A 22,987-nucleotide genomic window follows, 5' to 3' on the forward strand; every position below is an offset into this window, starting at 1 on the left:
AACGAGGCTTACAGCTGTGAGTACGCGAAACACAGAGTTGATAAAGCTATGGTAATAATCACAGCCTGCATGTCTTTTTCCATACGAAGAACTATAAACCTACCTTTGCCCACCGCTATGTGTTCACACTTATTTTAGGAGAACAGTGGTCACTGAACCAATGACACACGCTAAAAATGCATTATGTGATTTTTCAACTCTGGGTTCTTAAGGTCTGACTTCATCATAACAGCAATCTGGATTCCTAGGTTCATCCTTTAGGCGTCTATCGCGGAAGCCACTCAGGTCATGGTGACATACGCAAAAAACTGGATCCCAGCACTTCCTTTAAGATTTCTAGCTTTTAGGAGGGTTGTGGGCTGGGTGAAAAAAGGTGAAGGGATTAAGAAATAAACACCTTATAGACATAGAAAACATTATGGGGAAGGGAAAGGGCGTGGGAGGGCAGAAGAGGGTCAAGGGGAGGTAGATAGTGATGGAAGGAGGACTGACTTGGGGTGGTGAACACACAAATCAATATACAGATGGTGTGTTAGAGAATTGTACACCTGAAACCTACACAATTTTATTAACCTATGTCACCCCAATAAGTTCAATAAAAAGGGATAAATAAATAAATGGAAATTTAAGAAAAGAGTTCTAGCTTTTCTCACAATTGAAGCAGTCTGTTAGTCTGGTGATGGTGATTTTTCTGCAAGGTCACATAAGAACTGCTGAAAGTGACCAGGCAGGGCTGCCTTCACTATGGTCCCATTTGGTGGTTACAGGCAGATATGCCCTGACCTCCAGCTGCACCCATAGTATAGTAATATTAAAAAAAAAAAAAAATCATCAAAGAAAACAATTCCATTCACAATATCAAAAATAAAACAGGGCCCTGACTGGTAAGGCTCAGATGATTGGGCATCATCCCACAAAGCCAAAGGTCGCCAGTTTGATTCCCAGTCAGGGCACCTGCCTGGGTTGTGGGTTCGGTCCCAGTGGGGGTGTGTACAAGAGCCAACAGATTGATATTTCTCTCTCACATCAATGTTTCTCTTCCTCTAGCTCTTTCTCCCTTTCCTTCTCTCTAAAAATAAATAAATAAAATCTTTAAAAACAAAAGAGTAAACGTAAGAAAGGTAGCTCATGAGCTGTTCAATAAAAACTACAAAGCATTACTGAGAAAAAATAAAGATTTAAATACAGGCCGACCTCACTTTATCGCACTTGCTTTACTGCACTCAGATATGCGTTTGTTTGCTTGTTTACCAGTTGAAGGTTTGTGGCAACCCAGTGTCAAGCCAAGTCTATTGCTGCCATTTTTCCCAGCTTCGCTCACTTCATGTCCCTATGTCACATTCTGGTAATGCTCACAATATTTCAAACTTTTTCATTATTATTATATTTGTTATGCTGACCTGTGGTCAGTGATCTTTGATGTTACTCTTGTAATTATTTCGGGGAGCAACAAACGGCATTTGCACGCATTTAAGATGGTAAACTTAACAAACATTGTGCGTGTTCTGACTGCTCTACGGACCAGCCATTCCCCTGGCTCTCTCTCCCTGAAACACAGTACTGCTGAAATGAGGCCAATTTATTACCCTACAATGGCTCTAAGTGTTCAAGTGAAAGGAAGAGTCACACATCTCTCACTTTAAATCAAAAGCTAGAAACAACTAAGCTTAGGTGAGGAAGGCATACTGAGAGCTAATACGGGCCGAAAGCTAGGCCTGCTGCCCGTTAGCCATGTTGTGAACGCAAAGGAAAAGTTCCCGATGGCAATGAAAGGAGCTACTCCAGGGGGCACATGAATGAGGAGAAAGTGACACAGCCTTTATTGCTGGTCTGAAGGAAGTTTTTGGTGGTCTGGACAGAAGATCAAACCAGCCACAACACTCCCTTAGGCCAAACCCTAATCCAGAGTCAGGCCCTACCTCTCTTCAACCCTACGAAGGCTGAGAGAAGTGAGGAAGCTACAGAAGAAAAGTCTGAAGCTGGTGGAGGTTGGTTCGCGAGGTTTACAGAAAGAAGCCATCTCCGTAACACACAAGTGCAAGGTGAGACAGCAAATGCGGTTGTAGCAGCTGCAGCAAGGTATCGGAAATATCTAGCTAAGGTCATTAATGACGGTGGCTACACTAAATAACAGATTTTCAATGTAGATGGAACAGCCCTATGTTGGAAGACGATGCCATCTGGGGCTTTCCTAGCTGGAGAAGGGAAGTCAGTGCTTGGCTTCAAAGCTTCAAAGGACAGGCTGACTCTCTTCATAGGGGCTAATGTAGCTGGTGACTTTTAAGTTACAGCCGATGCTCATTTACCATCTAGGAAATCCTAGGGCCCTTAAGAATATGCAAACTCTACTCTGCTGATGTTTTATGAATGGGACAATAAAGGCTGGATGACAGCACATCTATTTACAATCATGGTTCATTTAATATTTTAAGCTCACTGTTGAGACTTACTGTTCAGAAACAAATTTCTTTCACTTGATCTTAGCCAAAAGGCCGAGACGCGATGAAACAAATTTCTTTCAAAATACTACTGCTCATTGACAGCACACTTGGTCACTTAAGAGCGCTGGTGGGGATGTGCAATGAGATTAATATTGTTTTCATGTCTGCTAACACAGTATCCATTCTGTAGCCCATGGGCCAAGGAGTAATTTAGACTTCCAAATCTTAGGATTTAAGAAATACATTTCATAAAGCTCTAGATGCCATTGATAGTGAATCCTCTGATGGATCTGGGAAAAGTACATTGAAAACTTTCTGGAAAGGATTCACCATTCTAGATGCCATTAAGAACATGTGTGATGCATAGGAAGAGGTCAAAATATCAATAGTAATGGGAATTTGGAAATTGATTCCAGCCCTCATGGATGACTTTGAGGGGTTCAAGGCTTCAGTGGAGGAAGTAACTGCATATGTGGTGAAAATAGCAAGAGAACTAGAATTAGATCCTGAAGATAGGACTGAGTTGCTGTAATCTGATGATTACACTTTAACAAATGAGGATTTGCTTCTTAAAGATGAGCAAAGACAGTGGTTTCTTGAAATGTAATCTATTCCTAATGAAGATGCTGTGAAAATGGTTGAAATGTCAGCAAAGGGTTTAGAATATTACATAAACTTAGTTGATAAGGCATCAGCAGAGTTTGAGAGAACTGACTTCGATTTTGAAAAAAGTTCTACTGTAGATAAAATGCTATCAAAGAGCATCACATGCTATAGTGAAATCATTTGTGAAAGGGTCAATCAATGCAGCAAACATCATTGTTGTCTTAATTTAAGAAACTGTCACAACCACCACCCTGATCAGTGAACAGCCATCAATATGGAGGCAAGATGCTCCACCAGTAAAAAGACTGCACCTCACCAAAGGCTCAGATGATGGTGACATTTTTTAGCAATAAAATATTTTGAGTAAAGGTACATACATTTTTAGAGGTAATGCTCCTTATTGCACACTTAAAGAGATTATAGTATAATATAAAAACAACCTTCCATATGCACTAGGAAACCAAAAACAAATTGTGTGACCGGCTTTATTACAGTGGTCTGGAATGGAACCCACAGTATCTCCAAGGTAAGCCTGTGTAAATGGAAAGACACACCATGTGCATGGGCTGGAAGACTCGAGACTAGTAAATTGGTAATTCTTCCCAAATTGATTCACAGATACAACACACTCCCTATCAAAATTTCAGTAGGCTTTTTTTGTACAAAGTAATAATCTGACTCCAAAATTGATGTGAAAATGCAAAGTAAATCTGAAAAACTGTTAGAGGACCAACACTGATTTCGAAAACAAAAATTTACCATAAAGCTATAAAAATCAAACCAGTGTGGCACTGGAATAAGAATGGACACACAGTAGTTCAGTGAAACCCTGACATTATGGGAATCAATTTTAACATAGGTGCCAAGGCAATTCAATGGAAAAATTTTTGTCTTTTCAAAACATGATGCTAAAACAACTAGATATTTGTATGTGAAAAAAATGAACTCAACATAAATCATAGACCTAAACATAAAATTTCTAGAAGAAAACCTCTGTGACCTTGGGATTAGGCAAATATTTCTTAGCTATCACAACAAAATCATGATTAATTAAAAAAATAGTAAATCGAACATGAAAATTTTAAACTTCTACTCTTCAAAAGACAACTTTAAGAAAGTTAAGGCAGCCATGTACTAAAATAAAATATTTCTAAATCATTTCTCTAAAAAGGACTTGTATGAAGACTACATAAGGACATCTTGGACTCAAAAGTAAAATAAACAACCCAATTAAAAATAGGCAAAAGATTTAATATTTAACTAAATAAACTATACATAATAATAAACACATGAAAAGATGTTCAACTTAATTAGTAATGAGGAAAATGCAAACTAAAACCACAATGAGATACCATTACATGCACACTGAAATGGCTCTAATCCAAAGGACTAATAATACAAAATGTTCACAAGAATATGGAAAAAGTAGGACCTTCATACATTACTGTGTAGAATACAGAATGATACTCACTTTAGTAAACAGTTCAGCACTTTCTTAGAAAATTAACCATATGCTCACTGTATGATCCAGCAATTTTACCTTTGGTATCTTCCCCAAGAAAAATTAAAATACATGTCCACACACAAACTTGTACAAGAATGTTCATAGCAGCATTCATAATAGTCAAAAACTGGAAATAATCTAACTTTATTCACCAACTAGCGTGAAAAGATAAAGAAAATGTGGTCTATTCAGCCAATGAATTATTTTTCAGGACCAAAAAGAAACAAACAATGTAAGCTAACATCAATGAACCTCCAAAACATTATACCATACACAAAAGACGGCATATTGTATGATTCCATTTCTACAAAATGTTCAGAAAAGGGAAATCTACAGAGACAGATAAAAAGCATCTACAAAAACCTACAGCTAAAATCAATGTCAGTTTCTTGGCTTTTACTGGGGGAAACTAGGTAAAGGCACAGCAGACCTTCCCTGGACTTTTTGCAACTTCCTATGAATCTATAATTATTTCAACATAATTTTTTTTACCAAAAAACAAACTGGATTGGGGTCCTGGCCAGGTAGTTCAGTTGGTTAGAGCATCATCCCCATACACCAAGGTTGCAGGTTTGATCCCCAACCAGGGCACATACAAGAATCAACCAGTGAAAGTGTCACTAAGTGAAACAACAAATCGATGTTTCTCTTTCTCTTTAAAATCAGTAGCTAAAAATTTTTTTGAAAAGCTGGAGTGGGGTCATAGTTATACAACTGCATAAATTTAATAAAAATTATAAACTATACTTGTACAACAGGTGAATTTTGTGGTATATAAATGTATCTCAATAAAGTTGTTCTAAAATAAACAATAATCAACCCTGATGTATTTGCTTACTTAAAGTGAACACTGATACATAACAAGGTATCAAGCACAACACTTCCAAGATTCCTTCAAAAACTTGTAGTTCATTTCTGGTTGTTTAACTCAACTACACTACCAGTTAATTTTTCTTTTAAGTTTTCTGAAATAATGTACAAGGTTCGCAACAACTTGCCTTTTATCACCATAAAAGTAGTAACTCTTTCCTACCAAATTAAAAATATAGATAACAAAAAGCTAGCAGTCCGCACTTCAGTTAGCTTACTGACTGTGAAAAGCGCACGCCATAGGGAAGCAACACCGAGAGGACGAAACCACAGGTGAACCACTGAAAGGCCTGCTCCCCAAGAACACAGGGGAACTAACTGTCCGTTGCCTGTGATCATTTCCCACCCAGAAAGCCAGTCAGGTCCTTAACAAAGGTCTGCCAGCAGGGGCTCTGTGGAAAGCCTCCTCTAACCTCAGTGACAGCGCAGTCCTTCAAAAAGTCATGCAGACACCCTCTGACAGCTTCACCTACACCGTGAAAGCTGGGCTTTCTTCTCTAGAGTTCAAAGGCTGCTTTGCCAGGTCTTTCCAGGCCAGCCCCTGAGTTCATCACATCAAGGCCCAGCTGGCCTCCTTCACTGATCTGACTCAGGCATCACTGAGGTCAGGAACCAAGTTTTCCTTGTTCCAGTCACCGTCCTCTAGAGGGGCTGGGAACTGCTGCTGTACGAATTTGAGTCCACACTTTGTGATCTGATCTCTTCTTACATACAGGATTCAGTAGCTCCCACCTTTCCCTAAAGACTTGCACCCACGCTGAAGTACCTACTAGCAATACGCTGATTTAGGATACAGCCCCTGGCTTCTCCCCTCGTTCTTCAACTCTAAGGGGAGCTCCCCGAGTCTGGCACATGACCTGAGCAGACCTGGACAGAGACCACAGAAAAGGCAGCTGCCAGTTCTCCATAGCAAGGAGAGACATGGCCTTGTCACACAAACTGAAATTATATCGTGGGCCTACTAAACAGCAAACTCAACAGGTAATAGTTTAATGTAAAATAGTCTCACTTTAACTAAGGTCAAGTGTGAGGGCAATAACATGGTGGTGATGTGATGCTGCTTTTTCATGGCCATTTCATCTTCTATACTGACACTTTAGCAGAATGGCTTATTATTATTTCTTTTTAAATGCATAGGTTTTTGGTTTTATTTATTTACTTATTTTTAGAGAGAGGGGAAGGGAGAAAGAGAGGGAGAGAAACATCAAGGTGTGGTTGCTTCTCACATGCCCCCAACTGGGTTCTGACCCACAACCCAGCCATGTGCCCTGACTGCAAACCGAACCAGCCATCCTGTGGCTCGCAGGCCGGTGCTCAATTCACTGAGCTACACCAGCCAAGGCTGAATGGCTTATTTTTAAACATTACCTCTAACATGCCAGCAAACATGCATTTTTCCTATGCTTTCGATTTAAAAAACAGGAAATCTAAGATTCTGTTCAATTTCAACTTCAACTTTAACAAGAATGTCTCAGAAATTTAAGAAAAAACTGAACCAATGGATTGCATTGTTAACACTGATTAAATTCCTTCTTGCCTGTTGGTCAACTTCTTTCAGACCATGATACCTTTAGGCCCAGGCAAATTCACCACACTGCAATTTCAGTTTATCATGATCTAAGCAGAATATGACAAAGCTAAAATTTCATCTTTCCGTATGTGATGCTCCACCTAACTCAGTTTTGAGATTAAAACTCTTTCCCTTAACCTCTTCTACTTGCTCAATATTAAAGTCTATACAAAATCCCCGTTTTGGAAATCCTCTGTGAGCCACGTTTAGAATCCCTTCACATATGAAGACAGTACGAAACAAAGCTCTGTACACAGGCAGGGGGACATCCGTGTAAGTTAGTAGTACCTGCTGCCCCAGTAGTGCTGGGAGAAGCCAGTGAGATGCATGGACAGCTGCTGAGCACCTGCCAGCATGCAGTGGACGATGCACACCAGCTAGGTATTACTAGTCGATTATTGTTTTACTACCAAAAATAAAAATACATCCAAGCTCCAAAATTTACTGTAAGTGGCAGAACAGTTCGTTTTACAGAAGAAATAATTTCTTCCACATAAAAAGTAAAATTAATATGTAATTAAAAATATTAGTCTCCCCTAATATTACAATTGGTTATTTTTAAAATATCAGTAAATGATCCCCTAAATTAATTATAAACATTTCTGATTTAATGTATCTATCTGTGGATATAAATTATGTGCACAACATTTTTTCAAGACTTTTCTTATGAATTTTTATGTTTTGGTATGGCCCTTTAAATATAAAAATTAACAGCAACTGACTATTAAAAGGGATCATGTAAATCATCTTCACAGTAAATAGTACAAAATCCAAATGTTCAACTATTTTCCAACCCGTTCAGAATACATATACATTTAAAAACACAATCTCCTGAGGCTTGGAGGCTAGAAAGACTGCCGCCAACAGCCCGCAGGGGACGCAGCCAGGACGCTGGTGTTTCAGGCAGCATCTGTGAGCACCGTACCTGCTTCTCATTCATGCTGTCGGCTTGCACAGTCTCTAGGCGGGCTTTAAAGTGCTCACAGTCCATTCTCAGCTGCTCTAATTCTTGCTCCTTCCTTTCCAGATCTAGAAGAAAGAGACATAAAAACCCACTGTTTAAAATCACCAATGTCTCTTAAGCATCCATTTTGCCTGATCTCTTCAGAAAACTTATACTGAGCTCCTAGGTAGTAGTATTTGCATAACCAGTCTTTAAATAACCAATATTCTACGAGTCCTGCTTTTTATCAGTTTTTAGCCCATAGTAAAAAGCACTTTTTCTGTTTTCTGCTTTGTTTTTAGGACCTCACGTTACTGCCAAACTTACACGCAGGCTTTAAGAAAGTGTATATTTAAAGGACTGGAGGCAGGGCTGAGCAGCCCGACTGTCTCATGGCACAAACTTGTATCTGTTCCAGGAAAAGCAGAAGGCAGCTCAGTGAGTAGACAGTGCCAGTCGGGGCTGATTCACAAAGCTGGTCTCACCAACGGGCAGTGTGACTCAATGGGACAGCTGCAGTCGTAGTCAATGGAGGAGAACTTGGTGACAGAGACAAGAAAAGGCTGCTGTGAAAGGTGAGGACTACGGAATACTTCCTCTACACCACACTCATTTAGAGATTCAAATGACGAACAGAAACCCCAGAAAACATCACATTAATAAATTTGAAATCAAAAGTATTATCACTTTAAATTAAAGAGTATTATACAGCAGAAATACTGGCAATCAAAAAGCCAAGAAATATGTAACTTCAAGATTTCAGTGCCCTGATTTCAAGGGCTGAGAAGTCATCAGTTTTTATGCTGCCATGTACTGAGACTGGGAAGACACGTGTGCTCAGAGCTAACGGTGTCACTTTCCTCATTAAAGCAGAAATACTTGAGGACAGTGATTCTCAGACTCTAGAGGACTTGTTCAAACACAGGCTGCGTGGCCCAGTCCTCAGACTGACTCAGTGCAATGGAGGTAAGCCTGAGACTCTGTACTTCTTACAAGCTACCCGGTGAGGCTGCTGCTGCAGGTCTGGGAACAGACTTTGAAGACAGCTGCCCTGGGACAACAGCCTGGTCTCTCGTCACTAATTAAAAGGACGTCAGCACATAACTAGTGACAGCAATGGAGGGAACCCAGCTGCAGGAATGCTAAAGGGCAGAAAAACAGAGGACGGTGAGAGGTCCTCAGAGAACAGACCCCTAAAGAAATGGAACATTACTTCACCGTAGAGAAATGTGGCCTACAGACACTTCCTCCAGTGACGTGCAGACAAAAGAGAAGGGGTGTGGCTTTGTAACCTTGGGGTCTCAAGAGATAAGGCAAGCGGAAGCCCAAACAGGAGGCTCAGAGGGCCTGCCAAGAACAACATGGGCATCCTAAAAGCTCTGGAGAATAAAGGGAGTGTGTATTTCCTCGAGACTCTTTGTCCTGGAAGAAAAATGAAGACCTAAAGCTAAATACTGAGATTATGAAACCGGCAAAGTTTCTTTTAAAAGGTGTTTCTTAAAAAAAAAAAAAAAAAAAAAAAAAAAAAAAAAAAAAAGGTGTTTCTTAGAAACTAGGGTGAGGTAACATGAGACATAAATGTTTTTTTCCTGCCCTTTTATGATGTATTATGCCAAAACATGACTTTTGCTGGAATTCCTTCTTTTGTCCCACCAATCCTGGGCACACAAGAAATCAACTATCAATCAAGCACTATGCTTGGAAAACTACATAGTTGCCTTTTGTAACAATGCTAAATAAAGATATATTTAAATATGCTACTTATAATTATGTATTAAGTATGAACTGGTCACAAAGAAACAAAATGAAAAAAGGAACTAAAATTATTGATGTAAATTTTTTGCAGCTTTAAATGTTTCTTCTATTACTAAACTGTGCATTACTCAAACACTGTAAAGAAGACAGGATAGTACAACTCTACAAGCCTTACCATGTGTAAAAATCTGTAGGAATTAAATCTGACCCTTTCGGGGTGGTAACTTCACCATCTCTCACTCTATAGCTGTACACCACCTCCCTGTAAGTTAACGTAACAGAAGGACGGGGTTAAAACGCCCTGCTCTCCTCCAGGCCACCCCACAGAACTGTGTCTGGGACACCACACTCGCCCCTGCCGAGTCTCCAGGAGGAAGCAAGTGTCTTTCGTCAGTGCGAGGCCACCCCCTTGTGGCCAGATGGGAGCACTGCCACTGCCCTCAACTGACAAAACTCCCCCCTTGCATTTCCTTTTTTTATTTTATTTACTTATTTTTTTGACTTAATAAATTTATTATCTTCCAATCCTGGAGGCTACAAGTCTGCGTTGAAAGTGGCAGCAGAGCTGGTTCCTACGAGGAGCTAGGAAGACCTCTATCCTTGGTTCAGCTTCTCTTTTGGTCTCTTCACATTGTCTTCCCTCTACACATATCCCCATGTCCAAAACTTCCCCTTTTATAAGAACATACATCATACTCTACAGCCCTGGCTGGTTTAGCTCAGTGGATCGAGCGTCGGCCTGCGAGCTAAGTGTCGCTGGTTCGATCTTCCAGTCAGGGTACATCAGAGAAGGAAAACTCTGACTCCAAAAAACCTCCGCTGCCTTGCGGCATACCTCTTCTGGGGAAAGGCTAAGGGAGTAAACCCCGACAGAAAATCCGGAGCCGGAGTCCCTAAGGCGGTTTGACGTTGTAGTCAACACCGGCAACTCCTGCGGCGCACCTGAAGCCAAGCTGTATCGACTCCGTCTTTCCCTTGGACCCTTCAGCTGCGAAGAGAGGGGGGGTCTGCTGCATGGGCAACAGCGGACCCTCCATATCACCCTGCCCAGGCTCTGTAGCTTCAGCTCCACTGGAGAGGACACTCCAGCGTCATCGCAAGATGTCGATTCAACACGGGAGGAGACAGATGCCGTGTCACTCCCAAGTCGGACTGCACAGCCATTCTCGGCGGTGCAGATAGACACTTGGGAAGCTACACCATCGTCTCTCGAGACGGACGGCTGCCGACGACGACATCATACTCTGGATCAGAGGTCATCCTAATTGCCTCACTGCAACCTGATTACCTCTGTGAAGACCCTGTTTCCAAATAAAGTCACATTCTGAGATACGAGAGGTTAGGACCCCAACATACGAATTTGGACAACCTTGCGTTTTCAGCGTGGCCTGCACCACACCTGCCGTCTACAACAGCATGAGGGCACGTAGTAGGCACCTCATAAATATTTGTCTCAACGATAAATTTCACTTCTTTATACATTCCTTCTGCTAATCCTTGAATAAAAACACAACTACTTTGATTATATGTTTCATTCTTCTATAATGAGTACTACTTTTGCAATTTTTTTAAAAATCAGAGACAGAATATGAACAGTGAATGAAATACTGTATATAGTCAGGACATTATCTTGCCCAGCCTCACTATTTGAACAGGGAAGGGGCTGCCACTCAGCCTAGATTGTATTTCAACAGTTAATCTTTAACATTCAAAATAACGGAAAAATCTCCATATAACTGTTAACTGAATGAAGGGTGGCCTAGACAGAATACAAATACATAAAAACAAACTAAATAACAGGCCATTTCAACATTTATAAGTCTTCTGAACTTTACAATCCTTTTGGAAAGTTTTAATAATATGAGAATGTGATGATCTGACGCCACCAGAGGCAGATCCAGGAAGTGCAGATCATTCCAAGAAGCACCAACAAACAATAGGAGTCAAAAAAATGGGGAGACAGAGAAACAACCTCCCATCAAAAGGAAAGGTAGAATCCCCAGAAAGAGTGCTAAATGAAATAGAGGGGAGCGAACTATCAGATATGGAATTCAAAACATGGATTATGGAGAAGCTGAATGAGCTCAGCGGAAACTTCAAAGAACTCCAGAAAAACTACAAGGAACTCACAGAAAATTACGTGAGCATGAAAAAGGACATAGAAGCTATCAATAAGAGCCAGGAGGAAATGAAAAATACGATCTCTGAATTGAAGAACACAGTAGAAGGAATTAAAAGCAGGCTAGAGGAAGCAGAAGATCGGATCAGCGAGCCGGAGGACAACCTACACAAAAACTCCCAGACAATGCAACAAAATGAAAAAAGACTGAACAAGACTGAAGAGGTTCTAAGACAGCTGCAGGACAACATGAAACGTAATAATATCCGTATCATAGGAATTCCAGAAGGAGAAGAAGAAGAGCAAGGGATAGAAAACCTCTTTGAAAAACTAATGACAGAAAACTTTCCTAACATGACGAGAGAAAGAGTCACGCAAGTCCAGGAAGCACAGAGGGTCCCAATGAAGATGAACCCCAACAGGCCCACTTCAAGACACATCATAATTAAAATGCCAACATTCAAAGACAAAGAGAGAATCCTAAAAGCAGCAAGAGAGAAACAACTAATAACATACAAGGGAGCTCCAATAAGGCTATCATCAGATTTCTCAGCAGAAACACTACAAGCCAGAAGGGAATGGCAAAAAATATTCCAAGCAATGAAAAACAAAGGCCTACAACCAAGAATACTCTACCCAGCAAGGCTTTCATTCAAAATGGAAGGTGAAATAAGGAGTTTCCAAGACAAAAGAAGGCTAAAAGAATACATCTCCACCAAACCAGCATTGCAAGAGATGCTAAAGGGTCTGCTTTAAGAAGATGAAGAAACAGAGAGACAGAGAGGAACACGAGTACAAAGGGGGAAAATGACAATGAATAAGTACTGAAAGAAAGAAGGAACTTCTACCATTTGCAACAACATGATTGGAACTAGAGAGAATTATGCTTAGCGAAATAAGCCAGGCAACAAAAGAAAATTACCTTATGCTGTCACCTGTTACAGGAAACTAATGAACAACACAAACAAATGAGCAAAATTGAACCAGAGGTATGTAAACAAGGAATAAACTAACAGTAACAAAGGGGGAGATGGGAGGGAGAGAAGGGGTAAGAAGGGGAAGGGTCTAGTCAAAGAACATGTATGAATGACCCATGGACATGGACAACTGGGTGGGGACTGACTGTGGGGGGGGGCAGGGTGCAGGGAAGCAAGAGGGGGAAAAAAAGTGAGACAACTGTAGTGGAAAAACAAACAAACAGAAAATTTTTTAGTGGGGGGGGAATAAAAATATAAAGAATAGAAATGCAAGTTCAGTGAATATTAGAAGGACAAGGATTTTCCTTCCGATAAGACAGTCCTACAGATTTAGAGACTTGTATGTGGGTTATGTTACATAAATTAACATGTGTTTTCTGTTTTCAAAGGGCATAAGCCTACAATCTCATTACCTGAGTGATTATCTGTATGCATAGGCCTCACTTAATCCTGTCTGCATTGCTGCCTCCTGAGACTCAATGGTTTGGCTGAACTAAGTGGCTGGGTTGGTGAAGAACGGGGTGGTCTGTGGGCTTCACTTTAAAACTGGTTTCTCTTTTCTATCCTAATGGCTTGGACAGAAAAAGCCCAGAGGCCTGAGATGGGGGAAACCTAAAATATTTCCCTCAGTCCAAAATAAGTATAATGGGCAAAAGGGTTTTGGACAGGTGAGATGTACCTGGCACACCTTCCTCCAAAGAAGCCCTTCTTTTCCCTAATGTGGGACATTGAAAAATTAATACCTGTCTTTTGTCATCTAGTGGTTACGGATTAAATGATGTCCTTTAACCCTGTTGCCCCCAGAATACAACAAGGATGCCAGCCTGTCAAACCAAGCATGCCGTTGTCCAGAGACAGCCAACCAACCTGGAGTCTGCACGATCCTTCCCCTTGTGGGAAGGCCACCCTCCCCTCCACATCCCCACTCTTATTAGGGATTTCTTGACCCACGGGTAGGTAGGACGACGACCATGTCCAGCTTGAAGCAGCTAGAGGAGCTCGAGACCTTCATCCATTGTCCTTTATAAGATTGTAAAGGGTCTTAAGTCTGAGAGGGAGGAATTGTTATTTTTTATTGTTAAAATATTTAACTAATTAATTAATTAATTTTAAAAAAAGAAGAAGAAGAATATATGAAAGGGTGAGGCGGGAGAGCTTGTATGTACGACCCATGGGCATGGACTTGGAGAGGGGATTGTTGGGGAAGGGGGGTGCTGGGCGGAGGGGAGCAAAGGGGAAAAAAAATTGGAACTATTGTAACAATATAATCAATAAAATATACTTAAAAAAAAAAATAATAATAATATGAGAATGTATCACTTAATGCTCAACTGATTCACAGGAAAGGTACAGAGAACTATATATAGGCAGGATAGAGCACTATAAATGAAAACACTAACAAAAGAAATCTAAACTATACAAAAGGGATCAAGTTCTCCTACCCTTTCTTTATCACCTGGCATGTCTATAATAAATTACCAGTTGTTTCATATTAATATGAAATATTTGTTTTTGATCAAAATAACTATGGAAAGAGTCTCACATCCAAAATAAAGTCTTTTTAAAAGCCGTTAACTTTTACCTTCTTATCACTAATAGGTCTAGAAAAGAATTTAGAATTTGCTACTGATAAATTCCATCTTTACTCGAGCTGAGACTTGGAGGGTGTATTCATTTCCTGGTACAGACTTCCCTGCTATCCAGAAGTAGAGTATTCCTAGGAAACCCTCATAAGCCAAAATGATGTAAGTGAAGAAGCAATTACCTTAGGACATGTCTCACTAGCAGATGCACAAAATAAACGGAGACAACGCCCAGGTGCTCACAGACTCAGCTGAAAGCTCTGGCGGCTTGATGCTGAGACGCTGAGCGTGGTCCCGGGCCCAGGAGCCTGGTGGGACCACTCTCCCTGCTCCCGGTGCGCGCTGCCTCTGCAACCTTCGCCGCAAAGCAAACACTGAATGCTATCTTCGCTTTCGGCGTTTTCTTGTAAAAGCAAAAATCATCTTCAGATTGGTTTCAATGAGTGAAAACAGGTACTGATGTAGGTCTTTTAAGTGTTGGAACACACACTTTCACAAAGCGGGGGATACCTGTAGCACACAAACTAGGTGGCTTAGAAGAGAAATACATGTATTCTCTCACAATTCTGGAAGCTACAAGGCCGAAACCAAGGTGTCAGCGGGCCATACTCCTTCTAACACCTGTAGCGGAAGGATCCTTCCTTCCTTCCACCTTCTGGTTTGTGGCAGCACAATTCCAATCCACCTCCGCCTCCACTTGGCCTTCTCCGTTTCTTCACATTATCTTCCCTCTGTGTGCATCTGTTCCTGTGCCCAAATTTCCCCCTTTTATAAGGAGGATTAGGGCCCCCTAAAGACCTCGTTCTAACTTAATCACCTCCCATCTCAGTGCCAGAGGCAGCATGTTGAAAATATAAGTTGAAAAAGTGAATAAATGAGAATATTCCAGATTTCATTTTTTTAAAATCCCTCAAAGAGTTTTAATGAATTTGAAATCCCAGGGCCCATTCTCAGCCAACCAAACAACACTTTAATTAACTGTCCAATTTCTAAAACAAACCAAAGGGGTAGGGTGGGGGTGGGGGCTTGGAGCCAGAACATGGAAATAGCATTTTTCTTCTTTCTGCACTGCCAAAAATCTGCTTCCAAAAACCACTGTTTTTCTAACATAAATGCCACTGGAGTAATCTTTCACAGAAGGAAGAAAACGTATGACTAACAGGAATTTGTCTATGCTGGTGCTGCCAATGTACCTGGCATTACCTTGTATCACTACTTTTTCACACCCACATGTGAGAACTCCTCAGTCTATCTGTAAATTATCAAAGGATTCGATCTTATCCTTTTTCTATCCCCACATTACCTAGCTGTGCCTGACAAATATCCAGCAGATAATGCCTACCAGATTAATTTATCAACTAAATTTACTGGAAGACTTTAAATATCACATAAAAAAAACTATGTTCCATCTTGCTGAACTCAAATGAATTCTTAAAAGTATTTCCCAAATCAGAGTCAGGGAATCTTGCTTTTCACTTACTGGCATATGAATACAAACACAGTGTTAACAATTGGGGGTTAGGAGTTATCTAGTCAAATAACGTCTCTATGCTCCCTTAGATACTATTCAACCTCCTGTCCAGGAGCCCCTGTGAGACTGTTTTCTTCTTTCCCAGTCCCCTGTATTCTAGACAAGTCTCCACCTTGCCCTGTGCCCCAGAGACGATGAAGTCCAAGCCCACAGCAACCAGCTCCCCTCGCACTGGCTTCCTGTCGGATCTGCAGAGTAGGGGCCCCGCCAGGAACAAGGACAGGAGACTGAGGCTGGAACACTGATTTCCCCCACTGCATCAAGTCAGCAGTGATGTGACCTTCTGGCTAAGGCTGTGGTCCTGCTCAGCACCTACCCTCCTGCGAGTCTGGTAGCCGTCCTGCCATCCTTCAGGCCCAGGGGAAGCCATGGTGCCCCACTTTCTAGTTCCTGGGGCTACAGTAACCTTGGGCTGGTTCCCCAAGCCTGCCCACACCTTGGTCTGCCATTCCTTCATTATATTCTTTTTTCATCCCTTTTTAAAAATATATATTATTTATTTTTTAACAAAGTTACTTTTATTTTATCTGTTTTTGTGTTTGTTTTTAGAGAGAGGGGAAAGGAGAAAGAGAGGAAGAGAAACATCAATGTGCAGTTGCCTCTCACGCGCCCCCAGTTGGGGATCTGGCCTGCAACCTAGTCATGTGCCCTGACTAGGAAATCGAACCAGTGACACTTGGTTCGCAGGCCGACGCTCAATCCACTGAGCCACAGCGGCCAGGGCTTTTCATCCCTTTTGTTTCCTGCAAGGACATGGATGTGATGCACTCTGATCTTATCTCATTTGGGCCACAATAACTTTTGGTCAAATTAAGTAATTTCTTCTTGGCACTCGCTTGTTTGTTCCCCTCTTCATGACTATCTCTCTAGTTCATATTTCTATGGACCAAAAATAATAATTCTTCCCTGAGCTGAAGCAGAGGTCCCCTTCTCTTGTCATTAATGTCCAACTCTTGGAAACTTAATCTCAAGTCACCCCACAGCTCTTCAGAAACCATGTGGTACAGAAATCGCTGCTGAGAACCCAAGAGGACAGTAGGGACACTCACGGTTCTGTAGACAGTTAATCAGGGTTTCTACTTTACAATGTTCTTAAACTTTTCATTTGGAAATACTTTCAATCTTATAAAATATTACATGAATAAAAATAATACAGAGAATAGAGCAGTCCCTCACTATACTGCGGTTCACTTATCGCGGCCTCACTGTATCGCGGGATTTTTAAAAATATTGTATTTAATTACTTATTGTGAATTTTTTGCTATATCGCAGGATTTTGCGGTACTGTATACGTATGTTGTTAAAAGTTATGTAGGTTTAAGAGTGTAGAATAAATGTAAGGTTCCTACTTCGCGGGGGGTCTGGAACGTAATACCCGCGATAAGGAAGGGAATGCTCTACCCATACAGCCTTTGCCCAGACTTCCCCACTATTAACATCTCACCACACCTGCTCATCGTCTGTACCAGACACAGACACACACACCATGTACTTTCGGAGCCACTGAGGGTAAATTACCTACTTACATCACAGCCCATTACTCCTAAATACTTCAGTGACTATTTCCCAAGAATAGGGGTAACGTCTCAGACACCTACTATACACAGCTGTCAACCCATAATAATTAATATTACTACCTTTATTTAATCTGGAACTGATGTTCAGACTTTGTTAAATGATCCAAAATTGCCCTTTATAGTATTTTCTTCCTTCAAGATACAATATCCCCTGTAGGGTCAGGTACTGTATTGCATGTAATTGTCATGTACTATTAGCCTCCTTTAATTTGGAATATCTCGTAACCTAGCCTTTCTGTATGACATTACAATATATTTTTACAATTTAAAAATTACAACAATATACATGGAAGGACTCCATTTCCAGCTATGGTGGTGATGTAGTAGATCAATCTTCCTACCAAGAATAACTAGAAAGGAGAATTTATAAACAAACAAAAACCATTCGTAGGTACCCGAGAGCTACCACGTCACACAGGACTTGGGGACCAAAACCTGTGACGTGAGCGGCACGGCTTCCACCCACTCCTCCCTGGGCATCTGCATATTCAAAAGCAGCACAGGCAAAGAGGCAGCAGCGCTGGGCAGAGCGGTCTACAGTCTCATCGGGCTAGGGAAATAACCATAAAGTACAGAGCTAGCAGAGCGCCAAGACTTAGAGTAGGTCACGATCCTGGAGAAGAGAGGAGCACAGAATCATGAGCTGCCACCAGAGCTGCTTCTCCACGCCAGGCACCCAGCAGTGTCAGCAGCACAGAGAGGCTGCAGAGGCAGGCGGGCAGAGTGAGGAGAGGCCCGGATGCAAGCAGGGCTGTAATCGGTCTCCTGGCCCTAGAGAGATCTAAATCAAAAGATGGGGCCCACCAAAATGGAAGGGTGCTGGGAAACAACTCAAGCTCTCAGTTGGACGCCCTTGAAAGACTAAAACCCTGAGAGGAACAATGAATGAGAAATAGGCCAGCTGGAACTAAGACTGAAACCAGCCATGAATCAGCTGGATCTCTGACTAAATTAAGGTGATCTACTCTGACTGTATTCTGACTGGCAGAAGCCAGAGGAAAAAGTCCTTACTGAAAAACATCACCAACATCACCACCACCACCACCACCACCACCACCACCACCACACAGAGCCTCCACGAGTTTTCACTTTAAAAGTCCATTAATCAATAAAACTACCAGGAGGAAAAGTACATAATAAAAGCAGGCCAACAGGTGATCCCAATATTGGGTTTACAGACTCTACTATACATACCCCAATCCTTGGTCCACGTGTCAAGCAGAAAAATCAGCTCATTAACCCACAAGCAATTCTGCTCACTCCTTTCTGTGGCTTCCATACATGCCAACATTCTAGTCTAAAACATCTTCCCCTTCTGCCCTGGCCAGTGTGGCTCAGTTGACTGGGCATCGTCCTACAAACGGAAAGGTCGCCAGTTCAGTCCTGGTCAGGGTATGTGCCTGGTTTGCAGGCTCGGTCCCCAGTCAGGCACACACCAAGAGGCAATGGAATGATGTTTCTCTCCCTCTCTTTCTCCCTCCCTTCCCCTCTCTAGAACCAATAAAAGACGAATTTTTAAACAACTACAACATCTTCCCCTTTGCCTTCTAATAAATCATGCCTCTCTCAACGTCACCTATTCCCTGTCGATTCTCTGACAGCACCTTCTTCAGTATTATTCCAAACTCCATCACTTAGCTGCCCAGCTTCCTGTGCTACAGCCACAGTTAAGTCCACTCTCTAGCTGATACTCATATCAACGTAAGTCCTCTGACCGGAGCCCATCCAAGCCATCCAAGAGCCAAACCGACCCTCCAAAAGAAACTCCCCTTCAGGCCAGGTGTACGCTTCCCTCTACTTCCGCCCTGCCCGCGTTCATTCCTACCTTCACGCACCCTTCGGCGTCACTTACAATAGGAGGCACATGACAACTCTAGAAGCAACAGGAGCTCTGCTAGCAGTCAAAGCCAAGGGCCAGGGGCAGGGTGGAAGAACCACATATCAAACAGCTCTTGCTGCCACCATGTGATCCCTGTTTTTCCTCTGTGGGATCCATTCTCCAAACCATGGTTCTCTCAGTTAGTCTAGGAAGATAAGCTCCTGCGAAGGCCCAAAACAGGCCAACAGACCTAATCCTTAAAAGGTGGGGGTGGGGATTTTTGTTTTCTTTCCTATCATTGAAGTGGTAAGAATTTATGAGCCAAAATTAGGTGAAAGATACTTTAGGTCGGGCTTAGGCAGAGAAGCAGACGTCTCCAAGGGCCAGCTGAAATTCAAGTTCACAGTAAAGCCTCCTACAACCACTCTATCCACTTTGATCCTTCCTTTCTCTTAACATCCAGTTTCCTATAGCATATTAACTTCATGAGATACCACACAAATCAGGAGGGTGGGCAGGGAAGTCCCTCAGGTCCAAGTATTCAGCCAGGCACAGAGAATATAAACAGGGCCCTACCCTCCCACCAACTTGTACCATAAGATGAGAATAAAACCAGTTATTTGTCTGAAGGAGGAGTACAGGGTGCTCTGACAACATCTAACAAATGATGCATCCTATCTAGGCAGTCAGATAAGGAAGTAAGACTGTGCCTGAAGCTGAGTCCAATAATATACAGCCTTTCTAGGCATGAGTGTTGTGTTTCGTTTAGGTTTTTGGGTGGTAGTGGATTTTGGTGGGTGTACTGCTTAGTTTTTGGTCTTTATCCTCAGAGCAAGGAGAAGCCATTGAAGACTTAGGCAGGGGAATGACATAATCAGACTGAATTTTTAAAAATTACTTAAATGAACATTAAAATGACAACAAACTCAGAATATCACCAACAGAATCTAAAAAATAAAAACAGAAATAAACTAAGCAAACAACCATAATAAGAACAGAATCATAGGTATGGGGATCATTTGAAGGGTTATCAGTGGGGAAGGGGAAGGGAGAGAAAGGGGGAAATGGTGCAGGGATTAAGAAGCATAATTGGTAGGAAAAAAAATGGACAGGGGGATGTTAAGAATAGAGGAAAGGGAGAAGCCAAAGAACATAACTGCATGACCCATGGACATGAACTAAGGGGGCTGGGATTGCTGGAGGGAACATGGGTACTGGGCAGAGGGGAGCAAAGGAGGAAAAATTGGGACAACTGTAATAGCACAATCAATAAAATATACCTAAAACAATTACTTGAGCTGCAGTACAGAACAGACGGGACAGTGGCGAAGAGCGCACACTGCCAGGGGGCAGAGACTGGGGCAAAGGGAGGGGAAATGTACAGGACTTACTGGCAGACAGGTGAATAGTGAGCAGGAGAGGAGGGCCACAAGGACAATGCTCGGCCGTCTCTAGTCTGGATGGTGGTACCCTGGGGAGACTCAGGCAGCCCAGTCTGGGGTAAGGGGGGGTGAATATCATGAGTCACACGTGAGAAGGCGAAAAACCAGCTTGCTCTGAGAGAGTGAAACTCGGTCCTGCGATTTGTCGGGCTGGAGAAACAGACACACATAAAGCCAGCTGCCACGTTAACAAGAAGCAGTATTTCTCCCAAGGGACACACTGCAACTGCACAAGTGTCATAATGACTCCTTCTTTCAGTGACTACTAGTCTCTTATTGAGAGAAAGCTTACTCTGTAAAATGCCACGCTATCAGAAATTTTGCTTATACCAGGAAGGAGGAGACATCCCACTCTTGTCTGCAAGATCAAAATCACAGTGACACAGAGCAGCAGCCTTGCTATCCAGCTAGTTGCAGAGATTCAAATAAGGATTTTTTAGACACTGTGTTCCATGTCTATATAAATTTTATAGCTTTCAAGGAAACAGGACCTGGGTCCACTGCAGATAGACCTGATGCTGACCACTTCACACCCTACTTTGCTTGACACCCATCAAAACACAGCCACATCTGTACTTTACCGGAAGCCCACCCTGGCCCAAATCCCACAGCAACTCTGTCCTTCCCTTTGCTGGCAAGATGCCCGCCGTCCCTGTGGTGTTTGGTCTCCCTCACTGCAATGAGCCAATAAACCTGACCCTCTGAGACTATCAGGTCCTTCCTCATGGTCATAGACTGATTAGGCTAGGACAGACATTGAGAATTTGAAATGACTGCCACCCCTGTGAGAAGAAATGCCACCCAGCAGTCAGACACAGCCTGGAGGCGAGCTCTGAGCTAGAGATAAATCCAGGAGCCTCTGGCCCAAGGCGGCAACTGAAGCTGTGTGTGTGCAAGACTGCCCAGAGAGGTCGGGGCCCAGGCCTGAGCCTCAGGAAGCTCCCGCGGCCGACAGGCTGCTGTAGAGAGGATGAGTCCGCAAAGGAGCCTGAGAAGAAATGGGTGGAGATCAGAGAGGAGAAAGACGACTACATGTCTGGGGAAGGCCAGGGGCTACGGGGCCAGACGGCCTCAGGTCTAACTCCGATCACATCTTCACAGTCACGTGTGACCCTTGCTTTCGTACGCATGACTTGATTTTGGGAGAGGACTGGCCTCCAGAGGTCAACTGGTGCTAATCACCTCCCAGACCCTGATGCGTTTTTCAGAACGCCAGTTTGCCCATTTGCAGAGAGAGCCCTAACCACCCACCAGACTGGCACACTCTGCTACTGGTTAGCACTTCCCTTCACTTAATAAATGCACGCGGTATGCCTGTCCTCAGAAGGTGGACGAGCGTGGCATCAGAACTGGGGAATTTAAGAAGCTAATGACCTGACCGTATGGTTAACCAGTAACATGGACGTATCTGGCAGGGTCCTGATGGCAAACAAATCAACCCCGATGTTGAGACTTTATGGGGGAGCAGGAGTAAGAGACCCAGCAGGGATGGGGAGGCACTCAAGAACTAGCAAGGACCCCCGGCTAAAGGATGCGGGGAGGAAAGTGCTCCTGGAGCCTGAGCTGAGGCTGTGGACGGAGTCCTCCCCAGAGTTGCCAGCTGTGCAGAGAGCAGGAAGAAACACCCCGGTCCCTCCCTCTGCCCATGGATGCCTGCCATGGGTGAGCCCCCTGGCAGCCAGCAAGGGGACCAGAGGCAAGCAGTGTGTAGGCGTCCACCGCACCAGGCAGAGGAGAGTGGGTCTGAGGACTCCAGAGAGAGAATCAAAAGGCAGGGAGTTAGGGGAACTGTGAGCACTCTCCCTTCCAACGGGACATGGCTGCCTCTTGACCAAACGTGTGTGCACAAACCAGACACTTGTGCTATGAAGATACCTTCCCACCTGGACTAGAGCTAGAAACACAGCCTGGGGCCCCTAGGGGCCCCTTTCCTAACAGTGATGGCGAAGAGTCAGATGCACTATGGTGAGTTCACCTTAACCCCTAAAACCTAATGTAACTGTCATTCAGCCTTAATCAGGAGAGTGCCGAATCAATCTGAGAACCTCTCCAAGAATTTCAACAGGCTCCTAGAACGCCATGTGACATTAAGGGCTCAGTTTAAATCCCATGTCTAAATGGACAAGTCCTGGCCAGCTGTACAACCAGTGCTAAGCACAGACCCATCCATCAACCTGGAGACAGGGAAACACACAACCAGCCACCTCTGCAGACACATGTAACTCCAGGGCAAGGTCCTTAACTTCCACC

At 42.9% G+C, this 22,987-nt stretch overlaps 1 protein-coding gene across 1 annotated transcript in view; it reads right to left on the reverse strand.

Annotated features, from left to right (window-relative positions):
- Positions 1-22,987, reverse strand: part of HSF2BP (heat shock transcription factor 2 binding protein) — a 76,602-nt gene that overhangs the window by 52,555 nt on the left and 1,060 nt on the right. Inside the window, exon 2 of the mRNA XM_090272070.1 lies at positions 7,917-8,020. Within this exon, the coding sequence (XP_090128196.1) occupies positions 7,917-8,020 (104 nt within the window). The remainder of the gene's footprint in view (positions 1-7,916; positions 8,021-22,987) is intronic.

This window comes from Furipterus horrens, unplaced genomic scaffold (genome assembly GCF_987537825.1).
Source record: "Furipterus horrens unplaced genomic scaffold, mFurHor1.1.pri manual_scaffold_1, whole genome shotgun sequence".
Classification (NCBI taxonomy): Eukaryota; Metazoa; Chordata; class Mammalia; order Chiroptera; family Furipteridae; genus Furipterus; species Furipterus horrens.